This window comes from Zingiber officinale, chromosome 5A (genome assembly GCF_018446385.1).
Source record: "Zingiber officinale cultivar Zhangliang chromosome 5A, Zo_v1.1, whole genome shotgun sequence".
Lineage (NCBI taxonomy): Eukaryota > Viridiplantae > Streptophyta > Magnoliopsida > Zingiberales > Zingiberaceae > Zingiber > Zingiber officinale.
The window spans coordinates 95,260,353-95,285,212 of NC_055994.1; the positions used below are offsets into that span (position 1 = coordinate 95,260,353).

At 38.1% G+C, this 24,860-nt stretch overlaps 2 protein-coding genes and 1 pseudogene across 8 annotated transcripts; 1 reads left to right on the forward strand and 2 right to left on the reverse strand.

Moving 5' to 3' along the window:
* Positions 1 to 12,948: 12,948 nt before the first annotated feature.
* LOC121981086 (trihelix transcription factor ASIL1-like) lies at positions 12,949 to 15,540 on the reverse strand. Of its 4 annotated transcripts, XM_042533434.1 has the most exons (3): positions 14,473 to 15,540; positions 14,177 to 14,397; positions 12,949 to 13,259 (listed from the first exon to the last, which is right to left on the reverse strand). In XM_042533434.1, the coding sequence occupies exons 1-3, from the start codon at positions 15,361 to 15,363 to the stop codon at positions 13,220 to 13,222; spliced, it is 1,152 nt and encodes a 383-aa protein (XP_042389368.1). In that variant the 5' UTR covers positions 15,364 to 15,540; the 3' UTR covers positions 12,949 to 13,219. The 4 variants fall into 4 exon arrangements, with proteins under 4 accessions (XP_042389368.1, XP_042389367.1, XP_042389366.1 ...); XM_042533433.1 differs by having other exon boundaries at positions 14,158 to 15,540; XM_042533432.1 differs by having other exon boundaries at positions 14,153 to 15,540.
* Positions 15,541 to 15,857: 317 nt separating this feature from the next.
* LOC121981089 lies at positions 15,858 to 19,826 on the forward strand. 4 transcript variants are annotated; one of them, XR_006111736.1, is made up of 4 exons: positions 15,858 to 16,192; positions 17,789 to 17,869; positions 18,648 to 19,102; positions 19,437 to 19,826. XR_006111736.1 is itself a non-coding variant. In XM_042533436.1 (3 exons), exons 1-3 carry the CDS (start codon positions 16,034 to 16,036, stop codon positions 19,041 to 19,043), a joined length of 636 nt encoding a protein of 211 aa, XP_042389370.1. In that variant the 5' UTR covers positions 15,858 to 16,033; the 3' UTR covers positions 19,044 to 19,264. The 4 variants fall into 4 exon arrangements, 1 of the variants encoding a protein (XP_042389370.1); XR_006111735.1 differs by having other exon boundaries at positions 19,464 to 19,826; XR_006111737.1 differs by having other exon boundaries at positions 19,473 to 19,826.
* Positions 19,795 to 22,084, reverse strand: LOC121981087 (annotated as a pseudogene).
* Positions 22,085 to 24,860: the final 2,776 nt, after the last annotated feature.

Sequence of the window (24,860 nt, forward strand, 5' to 3'; positions counted from 1 at the left end):
AACAGCAGTATACGTTCTGAACTTAGTACCTTCTAAATCAGTTTCTTCTACTCCCATAGAATTGTGGAATGGGCGAAAACCCAGTCTAAGACATATTCGGATTTGGGGTAGTCCAGCACATGTGCTGAAACCAGATGCTGATAAGTTAGAATCTCGTACAGAAGTTCGTGTGTTTGTAGGATATCCCAAAGGAACGAAAGGTGGTTTATTTTATAGTCCTAAAGACCAGAAGGTCATTGTTAGCACCAATGCCCAGTTTTTAGAAGAAGACTATATAATGGATCACAAGCCCAGTAGTAAAGTTGTTTTAGAAGAACTAAGAGAGGACACGTATACTTTAGTACCAACAGTACAAGATGAAGTACCACAAGAGACTGCAACACGTGTCACACATGATACACAACCACAGACAGTGTCTCGTCGTAGTGGGAGGGTTGTAAGGCAGTCTGAGAGATTCATGTTTTTGGGAGAGTCTTCGGACTTGATCCCGGGTAAACATGAACCTGATCCCCGAACATATGATGAAGCACTCCAAGATATAGATGCAGTATCTTGGCAAAAGACGATGAATTCAGAAATAGAGTCTATGTACTCTAATAAGGTCTGAGAGCTTGTAGAACCACCTGATGGTGTAAAAGCCGTTGAATGTAAGTGGATCTACAAAAGGAAAAGAGGGACAGACGGAAAGGTAGAAACCTTCAAAGCTAGGCTTGTTGCGAAAGGGTATACTCAAAAAGAGGGAATTGATTATGAGGAAACCTTTTCACAGGTAGCCATGCTTAAGTCTATCCGGATACTCTTATCCGTTGCTGCTCATATGGATTATGAGATTTGGCAAATGGATGTCAAGACAGCTTTCCTTAATGGAAGTCTTGAAGAGAACATCCATATGAAGCAACCAGAAGGGTTCATTGAAAAAGGCAAAGAGCATCTAGTGTGTAAGCTCAATCGGTCCATTTATGGACTGAAGCAAGCTTCAAGATCTTGGAACATCCGGTTTAATGAAGTAATCCAGTCATTTGGATTTATTCAAAGTCTGGATGAGTCTTGTGTATATAAGAAGTGTAACGGAAACGTGGTGGTATTTCTTGTACTATACGTAGATGATATTTTGTTAATTGACAACAATGTCAAGGTATTATCAGACGTAAGGGTATGGTTGTCCAAACAATTTGATATGAAGGACTTAGGAGAGTGTGCACACATTCTTGGGATCAAAGTGATAAGGGATCGCAAGAAAAGAATGTTGTGTCTGTCCCAAGCTTCATATATAGATACAATCCTTGCTCGTTTTAGCATGCAAGATTCCAAGAAAGGTTTCTTACCTTTTAGGCATGGAATAGCTCTATCTAAAGAGATGTCTCCAAAGACATCAAAGGAGATAGAAGACATGAAAGCAGTTCCTTATGCTTCGGCTGTAGGAAGCTTTATGTATGCAATGCTATGTACGAGACCTGATATTTGTTTTGCCGTGGGCATGTTCAGCAGATATCAGAGTAACCCTGGACAAGGACATTGGACTGCGGTAAAGCATATATTAAAGTACCTGAGAAGGACTAGAGATTATATGCTAGTTTACCAAGCAGACAATTTACTCCCTGTGGGTTACACAGATTCAGATTTCCAATCAGATAGGGACAATAGTAAGTCTACATCAGGCTATGTGTTTACTTTAGGAGGTGGAGCCATTTCATGGAGGAGTGTTAAGCAGAAATGCGTATCAGACTCAACTATGGAAGCTGAGTATGTAGCAGCCTCTGAGGCAGCTAAAGAAGCAGTATGGCTTAGGAACTTTCTAATGGACTTAGATGTGATTCCTGGTTTGCCCAAAATCATCACAATTTATTGTGATAATAGCGGTGTAGTTGCAATCTCGAAGGAACCACGAGCTCATAAGGCGAGTAAACATATAGAGCGCAAGTACCACCTGATACGAGATATCATGAAGCGAGGAGAAGTTTGTTAGAGTGTATACTAAAAACCTAGCTTTTGGTATGAACATTTATCTAGAAATAAGAATCACATTGGTCAAATGTCTACATTTATGATAAATGTAGTTGCTCAATTAATTTATATTGTAGATAACATGGTGTATGGTGTCACACACAGAAGATCATGTTATCGGTTCCTTATAAATTATAAACAGTGGCTCAAGACCAAGATGGAAAGGAACAAACCATTGGAAGGTCGTAGTGTAATTAGGTATTAGTTTATCTTAACTATATAATTACACTAGTACACTTAGAGTGTATTGAGTAGGACCATTTGAGGTCGTTCCTTTTATACTGACTTTATAAAGGAACAAAGACCTCAGTTATTATGGAAGTGTGTGCTCTTAATCCTAATATAATAACAAGCACATATATTTGATATTTATTTCTTTAATTTATCAATGGGTGAGATTTAGTTCAATAAATCAATAAGCCCGATAAGTTGGGAAATGATATCACTTATAGTGTGTGTTGTTGATTATAGAAGGAAACTGTGTCCTAGTGATCTAGGTTGAGAATGTCCCCAAGAGGAGCTCATAAGGATTGTCATGTTAAACCCTGCAGGTGGACTTAGTCCGACATGATGATGAAGTTGAGTGGTACTACTCTTGGAGCTAGATATTAATTAAGTGAGTTGTCAGTAACTTACTTAATTAGTGGACATTTGTTATCTTAAACACAGGGAGACTAACACACTCATGATAAGAAGGAGCCCAAAATGTAATTTGGGATTGGTGCGGTAGTTCAATAATAGTTCTCTAGTGGAATGAATTATTATTGATAAAATTAAGTTGTGTGTTCGGGGCGAGCACGGGATGCTTAATTTTATCGGGAGACCAAAACCAATTCCTCCTCTCAGTCCCTATCGTAGCCTCTTAATTATAGAGTACTATACCCACCTATACCCACCTTCTTACCCATCCTATAGGGGCCGGCCAAGCTAGCTTGGAGACCAAGCTAGGGCCGGCCATGGGTATGTTCATGGGTGAATTCATGTGGCCGTCCCTATTAAAATAAAAAAGAATTTTAATTTTAAAATTTTTCTTATGTGGATAATATAATTTAAAAGAGAGTTTAAAAATTTAAATCCTTCCTTTTATAAGATTCTACAAAAGATTAAGAGAAGAGTTAAAATCTCTTTTCTTATTTGTAGATTAAAAGGTTGATTTTAATTTTGGTAAAAACTTTCCTTTTAATCATATTCATGATTTAAAAGAAAGTTTAAAAATTAAAAATTCTCTTTTATTAGTTTCTACAAAAGATTAAGAAAAGATTTAATATCTTTCTTTATTTGTAGATTGAAAGGAGATTTTAATTTTTAGAGATAACTTTTCTTTTTGGAAATTATCCACATGTTTAAAAGAAAGATTTTAATTTATAAAATTTCTTTTTATTAACCAATCATGAAGGGATTAAAATTATTGGAGAAATTTTTATAAATTTCTAGAAACAAATTAGGAAGTTTTAATTTTTGTTTTAATTAAAACTCTCCTTGTTTTGGGGAGAAGAGTGGCCGACCATTATAATTTGAAAAGAGAAAATTATTTTAATTAAATAAATTTTCCTTTTCAATGGAAAAAGAATTAAGGAAGTTTTTATTAAATTTTCCTTATTTGCCAAGACCAAGGATTATAAAAGAGGGGGTAGAGGAGGCTTCAAGGCTAACGACTCTATTCTATTTTTCCTCTCTTTTCTCCTTGGGTGTGACCGACCCTTTCTTTCCTCTCCTCTCCTTTGTGTGGCCGAAACCTTCTCATGGTGGAGATAGCTTTGGTGGCCGGATCTAAGAAGGAGAAGAAGGAGAGAAAAGAAGCCTCTTTTCTAGCATCCCTTGGAGCATGATGGTGGTGGCCGAACCTCTTCATCCTAGGAGAAGTTTTGATGGCCGAAACTTGTAAGGAAGAAGAAGGTGCTTGGTGGTTCTCATCTCGGAAGATCGTTTCCCACACAACGTCCGAGGTTAGAAGAGGAATACGGTAGAAGATCAAGAGGTCTTTCTAAAATGTATAACTAGTAATTTTTGTTTCCGCATCATATTAGTTATTTTTGGAAATAATACTAAATACAAGAGGCATACGATTCTAGAGTTTCGAATTTGTTTTCGATATAGTGTTCTTTTGTTTTTTTTCCCTTGTGATTTGATTGTTCTTTTCGGTTAACCTAAAGTTATTTTAGGAAATTAAATATTAGCTTTCCATAAAATGTTTTGTCTAGTCGGTGGTGGTTGCTCCCATATCCAAGAAGGCCATGTGCCTCGCCACGTCAGTACTGGGAACCAATTATGGAAATTAATATTTAATGGAATTAATAACTTAAGGTGATTTGGGTCGAACGAGTTAAGTTCCGCAGGAGACCCAAGTCAAAACCTAAAAGAACGAATAGATTAAGTTTTGGATCAAACGTGTTAAGTTCCGCAGGCGATCCAAAATTTAATTTAAAAGAACACATGGTAGCTAGGAAAAGGTTCAGACCTTTGTACAAAATTTTTGTACAGTGGAACCTCTAGGTTTTCCGAGTAGCAACCAACAAAGTTGTCATCGCCAAGATTGCATCAGCAGATAACCTGACAGATCCTTTCACTAAGGCCCTTCCGGCGAAATCTTTCGATCGGCATGTGGAGGGAATGAGAATCAGATGTATGGTAGAAGATATGACAGCTTAGTCATTAGTATAAGTGGGAGATTGTTGGAGTGTATACTGAAAGCCTAAGCTTTGTAAACATTCATTATGAATAAAGAATCACATTTGGTTAAATTGTCTACATTTGTTTGTAGTTGTTCATTTAATTTATATTGTAGATAACATAGTATGTGGTGTCACATGCAGAAGATGATGTTATCAGTACCTTATAAATTATAAACAGTAGCTCACGACCAAAATGGAAAGGAACAAACCATTAGAAGGTCGTAGTGTAATTAGGTATTAGTTTATCTTGACTATATAATTACACTAGTACACTCAGAGTGTATTGAGTAGGACCATTTGAGGTCGTTTCTTTTATACTGACTTTATAAAGGAACAAAGACCTCGGTTATTATGGAAGTGTGTGCTCTTAATCCTAATATAATAACAAGCACATATATTTGATATTTATTTCTTTAATTTATCAATGGGTGAGATTTAGTTCGATGAATCAATAAGCCCGATAAGTTGGGAAATGATATCACTTATAGTGTGTTGTTGATTATAGAAGGAAACTGTGTCCTAGATATACTAGGTTGATAATGTCCCTAAGAGGAGCTCATAAGATTGTCATGTTAAACCCTGCAGGTGGACTTAGTCCGACATGACAATAAGGTTGAGTGGTACTACTCTTGGACTTAGATATTAATTAAATGAGTTGTCAGTAACTCACTTAATTAGTGGACATTCGATATCTTAAACACAGGGAGACTAACACACTCATAATAAGAATGAGCCCAAAAATATAATTTGGGATTGGTGCGGTAGTTCAATAATAGTTCTCTAGTGGAATGAATTATTATTGATAAAATTAAGTTGTGTGTTCGGGGCGAACACGGGATGCTTAATTTTATCGGGAGACCAAAACCAATTCCTCCTCTCGGTCCCTATCGTAGCCTCTTATTTATAGAGTACTATACCCACCTATACCTACCTTCTATACCCACCAATAGGGGGTCGGCCAAGCTAGCTTGGGAACCAAGCTAGGGCCGACCTAGGTATAAATTTGGGTGGCCGACCCTAGCTTGAACCCAAGCTAGTGGGGGCCGGCCAAATTAAATTAAAAAATAATTTTAATTTTAATTTTTATTATGTGGAAGAAATAATTTATTAAAGAGAATTGAAATTAAAATATCTCTCTTGTAAAAGATTTACAAAAGATTAAAGAAAGAGATTTGATCTCTTTCCTTATTTGTAGATTGGTGAGATATTTTATTTTCTCTTTAAAATTATCCACATGTTGATAAAATTAAAATTATGAAAATTTCTTTTTATCAACCATGAAGAGATTTTTAAAAGAGAAATTTTATTTTTAAAATTTTTGGAAACAAATTAGGAAGTTTTAATTGTTGATTAAAACTTATCTAATTTATCTCTTTTAATGTGGCCGACCATTAGAGATTAATTGAGGAAATTTTATTTTATTTTTCTCAATTAAATCATGTCAAGGGAATTAAGGAAATTTTATTGTAATTAAATTTCCTAATTTGCCTAGGTCAAGGAATATAAAAGAAGGGGTGAGGGTGCCTTCATGGGTGACAACGTCTATTATTTCTCTCCCTCTTTTATTCTTTGGAGTGGTCAGCCATCCTCTTCCTCTCTCCCTCTTTGTGGTGGCCGAATCTCTCAAAGGCTTGGAACTCTTGTGGCGGCCGGATACTACTTGGAGAAGAAGAAGAAGAAGAAGGAGAGAAAGCTAGCATCTCTTGGAGCTTGGTTGGTGTTTTGTTCTTCATCCTTGGTTAAGCTTTTTGTGGCCGAACCTAGCTAGGAGGAGAAGAAGGTGGTTGGTGGTTTCTCATCTCGGAAGATCGTTGCCCAGACAACGTCCGAGGTTAGAAGAGGAATACGGTAGAAGATCAAGAGGTTTTTCTACAAGGTATAACTAGTAATTTTTCTTTCCGCATCATACTAGTTATTTATGGAAATAATACCAAATACAAGAGGCTTACGTTCTAGTATTTCGAATATGTTTTTCGATGTTGTGTTCTTTTGTTTTATTTTTCCTTGTGGTTTGATTGTTCTTTTCGGTTAACCTAAAGTTATTTTAGGAAATTAAATATTAGCTTTCTATAAAAGGTTTTGTCTAGTCGGTGGTGGTTGCTCCCATATCCAAGAAGGCCATGTGCCTCACCACGTCAGTACTGAGAACCAATTATGGAAATTAATATTTAATGGAATTAATAACTTAAGGCGATTTGGGTCGAACGTGTTAAGTTCCGCAGGAGACCCAAGTCAAAACTCAAAAGAACGAATAGATTAAGTTTTGGATCAAACGTGTTAAGTTCCGCAGGCGATCCAAAATTTAATTTAAAAGAACACATGGTAGCTAGGAAAAGGTTCAGACCTTTGTACAAATTTTTGTACAGTGGAACCTCTAGGTTTTCCGAGTAGCAACCAACACTCCCAAGCAAGACTGTGTTTTTTTACCTCCAATGCCAACTAGTTCTTGAGACACGACTATGCCTCCCAGGCATGGTCGTGCCAAGGTAAATCAACCTTGACGGTTAGATATTTTCTAACTATTTTTGATAGTTGCAAGGGATATAAAAGGCCCAAGAAGCCTCCTAACTTGGGGAGGAAGGTTTTTCTTGTTCTAGGGAAACCTAGAGTCACCATTCCAAGAGCCATCACAATGATCTATCCACCATCGAAGCTTGGAGACTCTTTCAAAGACACCAACAACTTTAACAACTAAGTTTTTTCTCTCTACTCTTTGTTTTGAGTTGTAATTGCTTAGATTCATGTCTCTCGATTGTAACTTTATCTCTATGGAGTAGTTTTCCGGATTCTAGTGATGTGGCGATAAGGAGGAGCTTACCTGGCAGGGGTCAATTACCACGGTGTAGGTTAAAGTCAAGGCGGTCAACACCATGGCTTAAGCTAGGCCAATCCGAGTGGGAAGTTGCTATAGCAGTCGATCGGAGGAACCACCGTCCGGTCGACCATCTAGGTGAACCAGTGTCTGGTCAGCCCGGTCGGTAGGAGAGTGGGCCGAGCGGGCTACCCGTAGCCCGCTCGGGGTATAATATTAGCATTATATATATTAATAATGAACCAATAAAATAATAAAAGAGGAAAAGACAGATACTTAATAAGGGGAAGAGAAAATAAAAGAGAACACTTCATCATTGAATGCGAAGAAGACAAGACAAAGATACCTTCTATCGATAATTAATATCATTAAACAGGGAAAGATGGAGGGTCACTAAGAAAGGTATAAAAGAGTATGTTAGGTATGAAGAAAAACAAGATTCATCTCTATCTCTATTATTTTCAATTTCTTTTCCTAATATTATTTCTAACTTGAGCGTCGGAGGGTCAACGCCAAGGACCCCTTCCCTGGTTTGGTTTGTTTTGCAGAGAAGAGCGAGATCTTCATCCAGTCAGCAGAGCTGTCATATCCTCAGCTTTCCAGCTTCACGCTTTCAGACAGGATCATCTAGGATTAGAGAGTAGCCTAATGTAATTGTTGACATTCGATTTCAATACAAATATTTGTTTAGCTTTCTCTAATAAATGATATGTTTATTCCATGGTCTGACTTTATTGTGCAACGATTGTAACACTAATCCACACCTTTGTATCTCACAGGATGTGGAAAAAGATTGAAAGGTGAACCCAACTCTCCAATCCATAGATGTCCAAGATGTGGAGAGTAGTCAGTCACGAAAGTATGCCAATATGCCACAAGGGGATGGTGATCTTCCCCAGTAAGGGCACCATTTGCTATCACAAAGTATAATAGATTTGCTCCGATTCAGCGTCACAAAGTAAAGGAGGGTAACTAAGGGACCGTGGGATTCATGTGACAGGGGTCTCCATGAAAAAGCGGTTGAACTAGCAATGTCACCTTAAAAATAGGTGTCACATTTAGGTAGATACGCTAATATAATTCTAAATGTCTATATCGATATTCCTGAATAGGTCAACCTACATGTTAATAAACATAGAGATAGAAAGTAACAATACTTAGGATGTCAACGATCATTGTGACGAAACCAAAATCCTAGAATCGTTTCCCCAATTCAAATTTCTCCCTTGACCATTCGCTTGCTCTTGACCTCTCGATTACTCTAAACCTTCTCTCGATTACTCTAAACCTTCTCTCAACTCTCTCAGATTAGAACAACCTTCAATTCTCTAGATAATTTGTTTTACTTAATCAATACTTGGCTTTATAGTTCATGTGGATTAAATATCTTTTTATTACTTGACGACAACCATATACTTGTGGATTGTACACAACAACCTCCTTCGTCAATAATAACATTACAAATCTTATTATTCACAAAGCAATGAGTATGAAACAAGTTTTCCCTTTGATTATTTTCTTACTCCTTAGCTTGCAGATTGATACTAGTTAGGCCACTAATAAGTGTCTAACAACAGTATGTTGCTCATCATCACTGTCCTCCTTTTGTGGCACTTCTTCAGCTACTTCATCCTCATCTTCTGATTAAAATTCACCTTGGGCGTTTATTATCATCACTCTTTTGCTCAAACATTAGCTGACATGTGATCACGCCCTTGACATTTAAAACACTTGATATCACGGGAATTGGAAGAAATGGACTCGCTATTACCTTGAGTAGTAGATGCTGTTGGTTTGGGCTTCTTGAAGGGTTCAAATTTTGGCTTGTTTTGTAGTTGTTCCTCCCTTCTTGGAGCTGACTGCCATATGTTGTTGGTAGCCATTAGTTGTCCCCTCTTAGACAATCCTTTCTTCTTGAGCTGTTCCTCCACTTTTAGTTGTTGGTGGACCATGTCTGACAACTCAACATAATATTACAATTCAACAATATTAGCAATTTTTGAGTTTAAACCATGCAAAAACCTAGCTATGGTGACATCTCGATCTTCATCCATATTAGCCTATACCATGAACAACTCCATCTCCTTGAAATACTCATCCACACTTTTGGAACCTTGAGACAACCTCTACAGCTACTGATATAAGCTCCTATAGTAATGGCTAGCTAGGGTACAAATCTCCTTCTCATGAGCATCTTCATCTCCTCTGAAGTGGACACAGGTTGTTCTCTATTACTTCTCCGATTCATTAATATTACTACTTGATCCCACCAAATAATAGCATAATCAATGAATTTAATGGAAGCTATCTTAACCTTCTTAAGCTTTGAGAAATCATGGCAGTCAAACACCATCTCTATCTTAGTTTCCCACTCCAAATAAACTTCAAAATCATTTTTTTTCTTGGAAGGATGGAATCTTCAGTTTAACACCTCCTGAGTCATTAACCCTTCTATTTCCACCAATCCTATCTTCTCTATGCCCATTCATATATTCAATCCAACTCCAATTGTAGCTTCGCTCACCAAATTCTTCCACCTCCTCTTCTTCTTTTACATCAACCCCTTGAGCACGTCTTTGTTGTGGAATGATAGAACGGTTTTATTGATGTCTTTTCGATGTCCCCTCCCTCTTCCACTCAATCCAACCTCTCATGGATAGATTCTAATTTAGCCTTGTCATCTGCTGCATCTCTCCCATCATTGCTTGCAATTGAAGATTTGGAAGTGGTATAACGCCCTTAGAGCATCCACACCATCTTCCTTATCCAAAATGCATAATTTAAGATAAAAAGTTATTTTATTAAATTTGGATATCCACTTTTCACTACATATATCGACTTCTCTATTTTTCTCTCTCCTCTATAATGTTTAGGGAATGAAATCTATTCCCTAAATTTAGAGAAGTACTATTCATAAATCAAAATTTAGAGAATGGATAGGATAACTAATGTAAATATTTTTTTAGCTACTCTATCCAAAATTTAGAATAAAATCTCTGGATAAGGTAACTGATGTTGATGTTTTTAGCTACACCATCCTCTTGGATGTTGGACATTTTTGCAAAGATAAAAGAAACCTCACAAGCACTCCCTCACATCTTTTTCTCTCAAGATTAAGGCTCTCACACTGTTTACTCATAATTAGGCTCTCACTCGATAATATCTTTTTATAATTTTTAATCAAACTCTTAAATAAATCAGAATATCATGTAACAATTCAAAACAAAAGAAACCAACTGAAAATGATGGAAGAACTTTAAGAAAAAATGAAAGAGTAAAAGATTTGAGAGTAGAAAGAAATAAGAAATGAATTGTTGAAGTTCCCTTTATTAGTTCAATGAAACTTCGACTTGCACAAGCAACTTTTTTTTTTCTTTTAATTTTTTTTGCTATTTTTTTTGCAGGACAACAAGTAAATATAGATTTAGGACTTGCTTTTGAATTAAAGCTATGATACCAGATGACACGATGGATAGAATCTTAAGAATTGGAAGACAAGAGTTTAAGTCTTAACTCATAATTAAGACTTGGAATGAACTAAGACTATGAAGGAAATAAAAGTCACATTACAAAGGTGATAAGTTTCGATAGTTTGAATGCCTCAAGATAAATTTGATAAGTTCATAAGTTCTTTTAAAAACTAAGAGAGCACACACATAAAAGCTTCACCAAAAATCCCTTTAATAAACGAGCTCCCTTGCTTGTATAATGAGAGCAAGCAATTAAGATTACAAAAACATACATGAAGAAATTAAGAGTATCAATGCATGCATGCAAGCTACTAAGAGTTCATATGCATGCAAACAATTAAATAACTTAGCAACTCAAAAATACACAAGTTCTCATACTTATTTAGTGTTTAAACGAGTCACTATACTTAATTAGTGTTCTTCAAACCATCATGCAAAACTTAGTCATGGATGGATAAGCTCGATCACATGGACTAAGCCTTGATTAACAGTTGGACTTATTTTGATTTCTCCTTTTTCATAATCAACCCAATGTTCTTCTATTAATCCATTTAGTACTTTCTAAAAACGTCTTGTTTGAAGTCTTGTAACTGAATCTTCTGAAAGTGACAAATGATGGCTCGTTGGATATGCATCATTACAAAGAACTCCCTAATTAATGTGCATCATTTTACCTTATGATGTGGATTTTGAGGTTGCTGGATCTACAGATTATCTTACTGATGCATGGCAGAACAAGGTCGTATACGAGCATCATCTGAATGCATTGTTGGCTCGGTAGAGAGTTAGCTCAGAAGGGGAGGTTCTTACGGGTCACATATAGTCTCTGCTTAAATTCAATAGCAAGAAGCAGGGTGAGTTGAAGGAGCGCCTGAAGAACGAATATTCTTCACTTCACAAGGAGCACCGGCATGCTTTCGACTCCATAAACCTCATTTCCTTCAACTAACAGACAGAAAAAGGAGTGGTTTAGGAACGGAAGGCTTCAGCATGGTACAAGGTGGCTTATCATTCTCGGTGGGTTAGGAAGTCGCTCGAACTAAAAGAGCCTGATTGTGATTTGGTACCCACACGACTTAGTTTTGCATGGATAGCAGCCGACTACCTTGTCAGGATCAAGATAAGATGTGGCCAAGAGAAAAGAAAACTAAATAGTCAAAGGCATTCCCTTGCGAGCTATCTTTATGAAAGAATAGATTGATTTGTTCCGTCGTTTCATCAGGTGCTTTTGGCAATGTCGTGATCATGCTACTAGTTAAAATAATTTTTGAATGATATTATATTCTTCATCATGCTTGTACATGACATTCTAAGGTCCTATATGTTACCTCAATCTCTTCGATTAATGTTTGTGGAGAGTTGAATGAAGAACAAGAAAGGATTTTCACAGGGGAAATGCACAATGAGTATGTCACGATTGGGATAGGCATTGATAGAATGTAGCAAGAACTTGAGAAATGATGCAATTAGCTGCTTCTTAAGATTCAATCTCCTTGAATTGGGAACAAGACCTCTGTACTGTGTTTCAATGGTTTTTAATCGTTTATACTCTCTTCTCTTTTATTCTAAATCCTTTCCTTCTCGAAAATTAGAGTTTAGTTCCAGAATATTAAGGTTTTTAGAAGGGTCAATTATTGGGTTATCGCGTGAAACGGCTGAGAAATAGGCCGGTGCCTTCCAGTTTCATCCTACAGCGACGAGCAATGGACTGACTGGGTTGGCAGTGCGGCACGGCAGCAGCCATGCACCACCGGTGCCACCAGTGGCGTTTCTTTCTTCTGGGTGTAGGTTCCAGGCTCTCATCATCCTCTGCATTGCCTGCATCTGCCAGTGCAAGAAACTTGCTTGATTTCTTTCTAATACATGAAAACCTCTAAAACTTCTATATCTGGCCGAGCATCTACCAGTGCAAGAAAATATTCAGAAACAAAATATAATTGGAACAAATGTAATAAATATTCAGAAACTCAGCCTTGATAAGTACGAGAGATGATAAAGTTATTTAAATAAATAATAATGTAAATGTAGAAGTTCACAGACATCTTGCCATAAACTCTAGATTGTCTTAAGTTAGCTAACCAACACAATAGAATACAAAGCTTACTATCCAGGAACGGCTCAGAGATTCTCCATTCTTGGTACTTGATTAAAGTATTTCCGAATAGAATACATTTGACAACAACTTCGATGCAGATCCAGCTGTAAATCTTTACTGGAGCCAACCCAAATAGCCAATCGATGCTAAGCAATCACTTGATCTATCATACAAAGGCAGTAATGAAGAGGGAAGCAGAAATAAACCTACATGAAGAAAACAGATCAGAAGCCCAGAACAATCTGTGCCAAAAATGTTGGCAATGGATAAACATAGAGTAGACAAAAAAGGCTTAAAGAGGTTAGCACATGCAAAGAAGCTAATGAGTTCTAGAGAAAGCGTCCAACTGTCCAAGTCCTATAAAAAATACTCTGTAAAACATGCCCCAAAGAGAACTCCCAACATCAAGGAAAATCAGCTTCAGGTTCTAGAAAAAAAAATAATTACCAAGAAACTCTTTGCATTTCAATAATCCAGATTCATATGATTTCATAATCTCATATCCTAGATACACCCATAAGTTACAAGTAAAACTCATTATTTATAGCTTATGCAATTATTAAATTGGATCATAAACAAACTACGTGCATCACCAATTACAATATATCACCATAGGATTCATGTGAAAGATTAGCTCTAAGCCTTTTATGGATGAAATTAACTCTCATTTTAATGCATTTGGGATACAACTCTATGATTTACAGATGATCATAAGCAAATTGATAAGAATTTGATTAGACTAAACTACCAAAATTGATTGCAGAGATACCCTATAATTATTAATAGCCTTAACTAAATGTATCAAATCCCTTCATAAGCATATTAAATACCATTTTAATGTAACAATACCCATTGAAACTAGAACTCCCCACTCCATTAGGTGTGGACTAAAATATATGAATGTCACAACACAGTAAGAAACCAAATCATTATCATGAAAAATTCAAATTTCCTATCCCACCATAAAAAGATCAAATTTCATAGACAAATTGGTTTAACATATGATCTACTTACCTGAATAAATTGTCAGCAATCAAGTATTGACAGAAAAGTAAAAAAGATTCAATGCAATAAAACCAATCAGGAAAAGAAAATTAACTCAACAGAAGTGACGCCACACTACCCGCTCAAATTCTCAGGAGAACCATCATCATCATCGTCGCCGTCCTCTCTGTCTTCACCATCATCTTCTTCACCTGGTTCCTCGTTCAATTTAGCAATTTCTGCTTGTGCTCTCTCCAAAATCTGTCTTTTTTGCAACTCCAAATCCCTTTGGAACTCCTTCCTCATCCTTTCGAGCTCTGTCATCTGCTGCCTCTTGTAATTTTCCATCTTCTCATAAATCTCCCCAAATTTCTTAATTGAATCAGCAAGCATCCTAAAGGAAGAATCTGAGCTCCATGAGATATTGTCCCTTACCTTTGGCGGGAACCCATCAGAGTAATCCTCACTTCCACTGTCATCTGGACTGTCCCTCATCTTACCGTTACCATTACAACGATCTCGATAGGCACTAGAGCTAGCAAACACATATTCTCCTGCATCAACACCATAAGGGAGCTTTGGTGGTGGCGGCGGTGGAGGAGGAGGCAGCTGAAGCGGTTGCTTTCCTGTCGTTGGTATTGGCGATGAGGGTGACATCAAGGCGTCCATATTCTTGAAATAAACCCACTTGCTTCCAGATTTACCACGCGCAGTCAAGATTGTCTTCTCTTTTTTGTACTTCTTCTTTAGGGTATCAATCCGGTTCCGGCACTGTGCGTCCGTCCGATGAACCTTGGAAGCCTGCAAAACCTTTTTACCCACCTCACTCCACTGATCCGCTCGGAGACTCTTCCGTCCATTCTGAACGTATCGATCGCCCCAGGCATCTAAGAGCACAAAGGTCGAATCTTCCGACCACTCAGGGGGCAAAGTCCGTGTGGGAGGCTTTGCGGGGGGCGCGGCGGACGGTGGGGGCACTCTGGGGGCAAATTCAAACCCTAACGCGAGCTTATCGATCCTCCTCCGCTTCCCGCGGCTGTCGGACGAAGAATCATCGTCCTCGCCGCTGGAATCCCTGGCGCGCCGGTAACCACCGCCTGCGTCGTCATCTTCGTCGTCCGAGGGCCGATCCGGGTAGTTCTGTTGCTGCTGCTCCTCTTCGTCGTCATTATCGTCCGGCTCGGCGTAGCGACGGCCGAACTGAGGAGCAGGCGTGGAATCGCCGAAGGGGGGTTTCAGGCGATTGGAGGAGGAGGAAAGGTGGAGGCGAGGATTGAGGGGGCGCGAATCGGGAGGGTACCCGGCGGCGTCGTCGGAGTCGTCCATCGACGGGATCCTTGCTCTTCTTCAACCCTAAAATCGGTGCGGCGACGGCTTTGCTTCTCGCGAATCAATAATTTCTTTAAACGGGAAAGATGAGATCGAGAAGGGCGACCCGGCGTAACTCGCCGACCAACCACCCGCAACTCGGCCAAACGCGTTACGGATCGAACCGTTTGGCCTAGATAACCCGGATTAGACCGCACGTCCGGTTCTCTCGCATTTCTTGTCTTTTATGGTTCTCATGGATTGATCGGAATTATGCGGACTTACCTTGTAATTATTTCTATTTTGCAAAAATCAAAAGAACACTTTAAAAAAATCATTAAAATGGTATTTATTTTAATTTTATTATTTAAAAAAAATCTTTTTTATTTTTTAATGTATCCCTCTAAATTTATGTACAATATTATATTCTTGTATTTTGTGCATATTATTTTGATATTTTAGAAAAATAAATGCCTCTAACGTTTTGTAAAAAGAAGGTGTGTTTGCCGTTCTATAAATTTACGGATCATCTCCCGTGCGCCTTTTCGTTTTATTTAGTCGTCTCTCTCTCTCTTCTGTTTGCGTGCTCCGACGAAAGTGATCGAGATTTGCGCGAAGGTGAGGAGGTCGATAGGGTTTCGCCTTCCCGTACGATCTCCCTTTCTCTTCACTGTTCTGGGTAGAATCCATGTCGAGGAAGCGGAAATCGGACGCCTCGGGCCTCGACGAGGCGGATCGCACGTTGTACTCCACTTTCTGCGGTGCCGCCAATTCGCTGTCGCAGCTCTACACGCAGGCCATGAACCAGCAGAAGGTCTCCTTCCAGGCCGGAGAGCGCCATGCCCTGGTTGGCACTTAGCCCCTTTCCCTTTTTTAATCTCCCTTTCCGCAGAACCCAATCCATTGAATCTGATCTTGTGAAACTTGTGACAAAAATAAATTAGAACGGATCTATTTTTGTTCCATTGTTTTGTTTTGATGACTAGTTAATACATAATGGTAGCAGTAGCAATTTTTTAAACAGTGGTAGGAAGTGGAGCAATAAAGAAGACATCGTGGGACGGCGGTTCTATTAGCAACCAAATATCAAGTTAACGAGAACCTAAGCTTTTGTTCTTGTTTTTTTTAATCGAAAGTTAGGATGCCATGATAGAATATCCCTCATGTTGATTGGCCAAAGGGCAACGAAATGGTTTAACTCCTTAGGAACGCTATTCATGAATCTAGCGACCGATGCCACGGTATCTGGTACCTAGCGCATAGATTGCTGTTTGGGTGTTTCAGATTGTTAGCTCTGTTAAAATCGTTCTTTTGCTGGAACAAAATTCCTTATTTATGGGCTCAGTCAATGAGCTCTTGAGGATGTTGCAACAATTTATTTGTACATTTCTGTTCAATAATTGCAGGGATTCCTTCCATTGATCTCCTAATGTCATTTGCCAAACACCACCAAGTACACTATTATATTGCTAATCCACTGGGAGTTGTCACTCGTCAGCCCAATACCTCGGAGATTCTGACATAAATCTCGAGGCATGCCTTAGGCACCTCCTTTTTTTGCACAAATGTATTCCAACGGAGACAACTAGTGTGCAAATCCTAGTGACAATTCCTAACACCTCACTTTTTTTGCATGTCAACCGAGACATCACCTGAGTTACTTGCAAATGAGCATTTTAGAGGCTGCTGAATCTATCTAACCCCACTTGACTGCATATCATATTTCAAGATTAGTCAGTTCCTCTTATCTTTAAATACCTTTTGTCAAACCAACAAGGGTTCCAGATACTCAATTGAGCATGTCAATGGGTATGAAATATGTATACTCTGTCAAGCACCATAGGCACCCCGATTTTCCAAGTGTTTCCGAATGCAATGGGGCATCAAAGAAGGTGGTTTACTTCAGTCAAATGGTTGTGAAATGATACCTCACATTTAGTCGAAGCATGGCAAAGGAGTGGATCACCTTGATTTGAGATCAATAGCAGATGAGATTGTTCACAAGTTCACTTCATTGAAACACAAAGTAAGGGTGGACGACTTTCTTGCACATCCCAATCTTATTTTAATTTATTTGTTGTAAACATGCTTGCTCAGCTGAGGCTCTAACAAATGCTGGATTTGGGGTATGTACATGATCTTATTCTCCATAGCAAAGAGAAACAAAAAAAACCTTTCCTGTCAGGTAACATTACCATTTTACCAATCTCCTGTTGGTGAAACTAGTAACTATGATATTTGCTTCCAGTTTATACTTTAAAGCCAACTTTTCCTTGTTAATTGCCTTTGTCGTAATCACGAGAAACCATTAACGAGAAATCATTAATTCTTTCATAAAAAATTGCCTTTTCTACATGGAGTTCCATATGTTCAACCATTGGCAATGGGAACTCGAATTGTGTTATTGTTAGCTGCTTATGATGCCTACATGTGTCTCGTGCAGGACAAGCTTTATCAATGGGTCATGAGAAAGCATGAAGAAGGGTCAAGGATTACAGTAGCTGATATAGTTTGCCATATTCAGGTTGTATTATAATAATAACTTACATTTTTGTGTGTTTTTAAAATGTTAGCCATTTTAATTTGAGTTTGCTTATTCTCATCATGAGCAACTGCATTAGGTTGCTTGTTTCACCGTTAGTGTAGATTCAAATAGTTTTTGTTCTAGGCACACTTGGCTCTAAAACCTTCTAGATCACTCTACTCCTATCACAACTTTCATTACATCTTTCTAAGGACATGATTTAGTATCTTAAGTTTACTGTTTTATGCAAAGAAACTTAATGGTCCATATTCAACATTATTTTGTTAATGAAGATGTGGTTCCTTCATTTATTGCTCGCTGCCAGTCCAATCGTAGACAAGTGTTACTCAGACTCGAATGTTAGCAAACGACATAGGTATTGATCTACGTGTGAAGCACATCACATGATCTAGGTGTTTGACATGATATACTCCTACTAGGATCATGTCATGTAGCCATGGGTACGGGGTTAAAGATGGTAAGTAGTTTTTTTTAATGTTTTTGATGGATCCGCCATTTTGTATTACAAAATCAAAGTCATATCTTTTGAAATGCTTTCTAAATTAGTATATAAGCTGTCAAATTTGAACTAGGAAGTTTCCGCCTCACCCAAAATATGCTTGTGCTCACCCAAACTATCTTCATAATCAATGGTTTCCTTTAGTTCTCTCCTGTTAGTCAGATTGAGATTGATCTATGGGTTCGTTGTTGCTAACGGATCAATATCTGGTAGTCAATAAAACTCATTTCACTAATATCTGTTAATCGACCCTTCCAGACTGAGATGGACCATGTTGCAGAAGATGGATTAACAGCAGCCCCAAGAGCACCATTCCAAAATCAACAACCGCCGCCGTCAACACATCCAATAAACTCAACCTTCCAAGCTCCATCTGGTTTGTTTGGCCAGCCAATCCCTCGAAGTGGCCACACTGATCAAGCAAAAAACTCCGTCTTCTCAAATGCTCTTTCTAGCCCTGTGCGCAGGAGCCTTCAGCCGTATCACCTTGCTAATGATGGGAGTGGATTTTACACAAATGATGCCCCACCTACTGGAAACGCAGCAAGCAGGAACCATGATTCAGATCAAAACCGGGACACCAGTTCTCTCAGTTGCAACGACACATCCATGGATATTCATACAGATAGCCCGCCACATCAATCCTATTCTTAGTTCTGCAAACCATCACAGAATCATGCAAGAGTGAAGATGATGAATACTGCAAGCCATATGTAATTCTCTGTCTCTTTCTTAATGTGCTCTATTGTACTCGGCCTTTTATGCAAAAATAGTCTGTGTGGGCTTTGTTTATGAGTTTGGTAATCCTTTTGTATATGAAAAATAACTCCATAGTTCATATATGATATATGCTCCATAACCTATTTCCTATTTTATGCTTACATGTAGGAATGTTTATCCAACTATTGCCACACATTTATGTTCAATACAATTGATTCATAATTCAAAATGACTCACTAGACCTCACTCATTTGTTGGGTAATCAAATTGATCAATTTACTGCTGCCTTGTAGAACCTGCCCATTTTTATTAATTCTTAAGTTGCAGTTTGGATGTGCCTGTTCCCTTTGCAAGGTGTCATAGGTCTGCTCCTGGTGCAAGCTGGCACGGTGCGCATCGAGCTGGAGAACCCTCAGCATCATGTTTCTTTTAACTAGCAGAAGAGAGAGAGAGATGAGGAGGATTGGGTTTGAGTTTTTTACTTCTTCAATGTCGAGTTGCCTGATCCGATGGAGGGAGCCAAAAGCATAGGGTCGGTGGCGGAGGCAGCAACGACAGAAAAGATCGAGGTTTCCCAGGATGTGTGTTCTGGTAAATATATACTTCTCAATTACTTTCGTGGATTTTTTTTTTTGTTATCTTCATCATAGGCCTAACTTACACACCTGCATAAATTTACGGTTTATCATATATTTAAGCCAAACCCTGATTGTGTTGCGTGTGGACCAGCTCCGGCTGCTTTACTCTTGACTTTGGATCTTGCAAGTTGCTCATCATAATTCTGTTTTAAGGAAATTCATGTTTAGTTTCAGGAGTGTAGTCCACAAAATATATGATGAAGCATTCTTTCCATGTTCGAGTTACCTTTTTCTCGAATGCATCATCTTCGGGCTTAAAAATCTTATCTGCAATCCCATAGGCTAGCTTCCTGTGCATCGAAATATCTCAGAAGCTCTATTTCCTTCTTTTCTCTTCCTTTGGCTTACTTATTCCTTTAGCTAACAACTCTAGTAAATACTCAGTGTTGGCATCAAGTTCCTTCGCCTGAGAGACATGCATGAAAATCACGATTACAATTGATGGTAGATCAATGGATGGATAGTATATTGATAAGAAGTCTTGTGAATCACCTTGATCCACATATCCGTAGCAGCACCACTAGATTTGTAGACCTTCGGCAGATGCAATTTGGCTGTACTACAGTTTGTGAATAAGCAAACATGACACAAATGGAAGAATTTGGCTGCAGGCCACGATAGCCTTTGGCACCCAGAGATAAAAGCATTGCAGCCTGACCGTACGCCATGCCGACATTTATCATATAACCTTGGGTTTAACATACTGTGGAAGAAAAAAGAGAGATGAAATGTGATCCAAATGCTAATGCAGCATAATTAACAGAGTTATGGTACCCAATTTACTACTCTCTAAAATAGATAAACTATGTTATATCATGTGTTTACTCACTAAAATAGATGTTATTTAGCATCAAGTGGAACTGAAAAGTTCAGCAACTGATGATGAAACGAAGAACAAACTTGTTCTATTGAACTATAAACTAGTTTACTTGCAGCTATCATGTCAGCAATTGCATAAGCCTCAGTCTCGGATCCAACAGTCTCACCCACCGCATTCTGGAAGTCGTTATATATTGTTATAAAGGACAAATCAGTGAGAGAAAGATATGAAATTTCTAGTTGTTTCAGCAAAAAATATACTCCAATAGGCTATATCGTAGCTGAATAAATAAATATTGATCCAACTGTCTCACCCACCGCATTCTGGAAGTCGTTATATATTGTTATAAAGGACAAATCAGTGAGAGAAAGATATGAAATTTCTAGTTGTTTCAGCAAAAAATATACTCCAATAGGCTATATCGTAGCTGAATAAATAAATATTTACAACAGCACTTGAGTGCCAGATGAATTGATGTACAGGTATATAGGTTTGGATGGATCATCATAATCTAGCCACAGACTGAGCAACAAGAAGCTCAGTGACAGCTGGAACCATCTGCTCGATACAATAGAAACAGATTATCTGTATTCATATAAGGGTCAGCAAGGAAAATTTTCCACCCATATGTATTTAATGCTTTATTGACTCAGCCTATGATGGCCTACAGGCATGCCAAGGTAAACTATTCGAGCAAAAAAGGCGAATCTGGAGGAGCACTTCTTATTCTTCCATATCCTTGACCGCCCCCACGATACACACTCGTGCACATATTGTATTTGGATGAAGCCTGCATACCATTTAAACTATGCATCCCTCCATTGTCAATGTAACTTCTTGCATATGAAATACTTTCTTGACGTGTCCCAGGGGTTATCGTCTGTCATGAACATATCCATCTGTGATGGAGTAAGGCCATACATTGACTGAGGGAAACTCTCATAATTTCGCTTCACTGTTTTAAAAAAAATGCTTTGATTGAAAATGCATCCAAAGAACAGACTCTATTTGGCTTGCTAAAAAAACTGTTTAACTATGAACAAAGAATATGGCTAGACTACTAGAATAATTGTTAAAAGCAACATTCATATGATATAATAATTGAACCTTGTGATCTAGATATTCAGGGAAAATAACCAAATTAGCAAGCGATAAATAATATCCATGATGCAAAAAGTTTAGCATCTCAGGAATCACTTCTCTACACAACATGAAGTCGAAGTCTGATCTTATACAAAAGATCATGATTTTTCTTGGAAGAAAGGGCAGCTGTGTAGTATAACATAGCCAAGGACTGACGTGGGTATCAGTTAAGCATATCATGTCATTCATATTCTATGCAAACCAAAAGTTTAGAAGATTTGGCCAAAATCAAGAAATTCATGCCTTTGATATGCACACCATCAGAAAATCTTAATCAGAGATGTTCATTTTGATAGAAACGTTCAAGGAAAAGAAAAAAAAAGCAGGAACCTACATCTCTGCTTGAGATTCTCCTCCCGGAACTCCCGGGGCATGCGATCTTAGTTGTTGGAAGAGTGCGACTCGCATCTGCAGGCAGCGCTTTTCCTCGAAGGGACAGCGAGACATGTATGGGGAATCAGGCCAAAGCTTGTAGAGGCTCCAAAACTACCAAAAATGGTTTTTGGGGACACCAGAGACGTCATCGAAGGACGAAGACATTGAGAAGGGGCGCAGCGCAATCGACATGGATTGCGCTTCCTGCAGGGAACTGGCGATTATCATCCCTCTTTCCTTTTCTGTTTGTTTTGCTTTTTCGACAATTTACCAAAAGGTGTACACATATAATTGTATTTACCAAAAGGCGTAGGGTAGTTTGGTTTATACCAAAAGGTGCAGATTAAGAAATTCAATTCCCATATTATTCCTCTGGCTACCTGCCAACTACTTTTTTCAATCACCATTTTCCAAGCATCCAAGCCACAAATAGATTTGAAAATTATTTTGTGGTTCGAATGTACGCCCTCTCACCGTCTCTCTCCCTCCATCCCTCTGCGTGATGTTATAAACATGAAAGAAATATGAACCTCCTGCGCTTGCCATTCCTGCTCGTGCTGGTTGGCGGGATTGCAAATGACTAGGTAGGGTTTTGGGATATTATCGTAAGAGTTTCAAGAGGAGTCCAAAGGACAACTGCAGTTAAGAACGTCAGCCAAAAAAGACAAACTTCTAGCAAGACCGAAATTAGTAGAAGAATACATTTAAAGATTTAAATATGTATGTATAGATTTATTACTGTAAAATAGGATAGTGATGGTAAAAAAAATTACAGGATTGTTGCAAATGGTAATGAAAAAAATCTTGGTTATGGTTTCGTTTAGTTATGTGGGGAATACTTAATCGATTTGCAAGTTGCTCCAGTATGATGTTATATTTGAGCTAGACCTTGCTCATGCATGTTAGGTTAATTATGGTAGGTATTGGGATCTTGATCATATATATCAGGCTCACTTTCTGATTTGATCAAAAATTTTGTTTGTTACCATATCTACCTTGTCTCCTCGCTCAACCCTTCATAGTGATTGGGAGTTTCTATAAATCCGATTACCCTTGGTCCATCAATGTGTGTTGACCAAAAGCCACTTATGGACCTAAACTTGTTTGATTACACCCATTTAATGTATTGTTAGTTTATGAGGTTGTTAGTTAAATTGGGCTAACCATTTTTTATTTAGGCCTTGCATTCTGTCAGTGGTGGTCCTAGTTTACAAGAATTGTCTGCTTCAATAGGGGTATGATATTGATGATATTAGGCCCAAGTTGGGCCTGATATCAACGATATCAGACCCAACATGGACATGATATCATCAATATCAGGCCCAACGTGATCTGTGGTTAAAACTTTGCTTTTACATCATATAGATCTTTTCCTCGCTCAACCCTTCCTAGTGGTTTGAATTATGTAAAATTACAAATTAACAACAGCACCTGATTATGTAATTGCAAATTTACTAAATTAGTTTATAATTTATTTATCAAGGGCGATCATATAAATGAAGAAATTCTCTCTGAGATATGTAATACACTTGATACAAATTCTAGCATTGGACATGGAGCTAATGTAGGAGAATTATCCAGAACAAATATTTCATCATCTTCGCAGTATAGTTGTGTGTCTAACACAAATAGAAATACAATAAGTAATTTCACATTTGATCTAAATGAAAAAGCTAGTATTCAAGAAGATGAAGTTCTGAATTCTTGTATAACACTTGGTGATTACTTTGAGCCTACTTGGAGTGAGGAGAAAGGGTATTATAACCGAATTGGAGAGGATTTACAATGTAATACAGATGTACAAGAATTCTTAGCTGATGATATGCAGATTGAACAATATGAAATAGATCCAGAGGAGTACAGTGACTTAGAGGAGGAGTTCCCAATAGTTGATGATCGATATATTCTAAATTCTCGATTGCTCCAAAGGCCAATTGAAGAGGCAACAGATGAGTATGAATATTTTGTTGGACTGATTTTTTCGTCTCGACAAGAGTTCAAGAATGCACTTGTGAAACATGTCATGGTTAAACATATGAGATATAACCCAGTTGACACTCGAAAAAATAAAGTAAAAGTCGTCTGCTTCAATCAACCGTGTACATGGAGAGTAGTTGCCCGGGGGGATGTAGACTTCATTGTTACGAAATATATAAAGGAACACCAATGCGACACCATTAGGGAAAGTGCTGATCATCCAGCATGCTCTTCCTCCTATGTAGCTTCTTTTGTTGAAGAGCAATTTCTTGCTAATGAACAATACAAGCCAAGTATCATTATAGCAGATATAAAAGCTAGGTTTGGAGTGACCATATCATACAGAAAAAGCATACATAGCTCGAGAGAAAGCGATGAAGAAAGTCGTTGGAGATTATGACCAAGCATATAAAGATCTTCCACTATATCTGTGTGAGTTAAGAGTCAGGGATCCTGAAACTTATGTGGCACTATAAAAGAATGGGGATAATCAGTTCCAACCCTGTTTTTGGGGGTTTAGAGCTTGTAGAAGAGTATTCAGGTCCCATCTTCGTAAATTAATTGGAATTGATGCCACACATCTAAGAGGCAAATATCCGGGTTTGTTGTTGATGGCTACAACAATTGATGCTAATGACAATGTCCTCCCAGTAGCCTTTGGAATCGCCGAAGTTGAATGTGGGTCTGCACGGAAGTGGTTTTTGGATCATACAAAGAGATTCTTTGATGTTGATCTAGAGTCAATGAACATAGTATTAGATAGACATCGCGACATTATATCAACAGTTAGGAAAGTCT

Excerpts from the sequence above, each read along its gene's own strand:
- LOC121981086 (XM_042533431.1), bottom strand. The coding sequence starts at position 15,363 with ATGGACGACTCCGACGACGCCGCCGGGTACCCTCCCGATTCGCGCCCC. Across the intron at positions 13,260-14,176 it reads TCTCCTGAGAATTTGAGCGG|GTTTATTTCTGCTTCCCTCT; the intron begins GTAGTGTGGCGT and ends TTCTTCATGTAG.
- LOC121981089 (XM_042533436.1), top strand. The coding sequence starts at position 16,034 with ATGTCGAGGAAGCGGAAATCGGACGCCTCGGGCCTCGACGAGGCGGAT. Across the intron at positions 16,193-17,788 it reads CCGGAGAGCGCCATGCCCTG|GACAAGCTTTATCAATGGGT; the intron begins GTTGGCACTTAG and ends TGTCTCGTGCAG. Across the intron at positions 17,870-18,647 it reads ATATAGTTTGCCATATTCAG|ACTGAGATGGACCATGTTGC; the intron begins GTTGTATTATAA and ends CGACCCTTCCAG.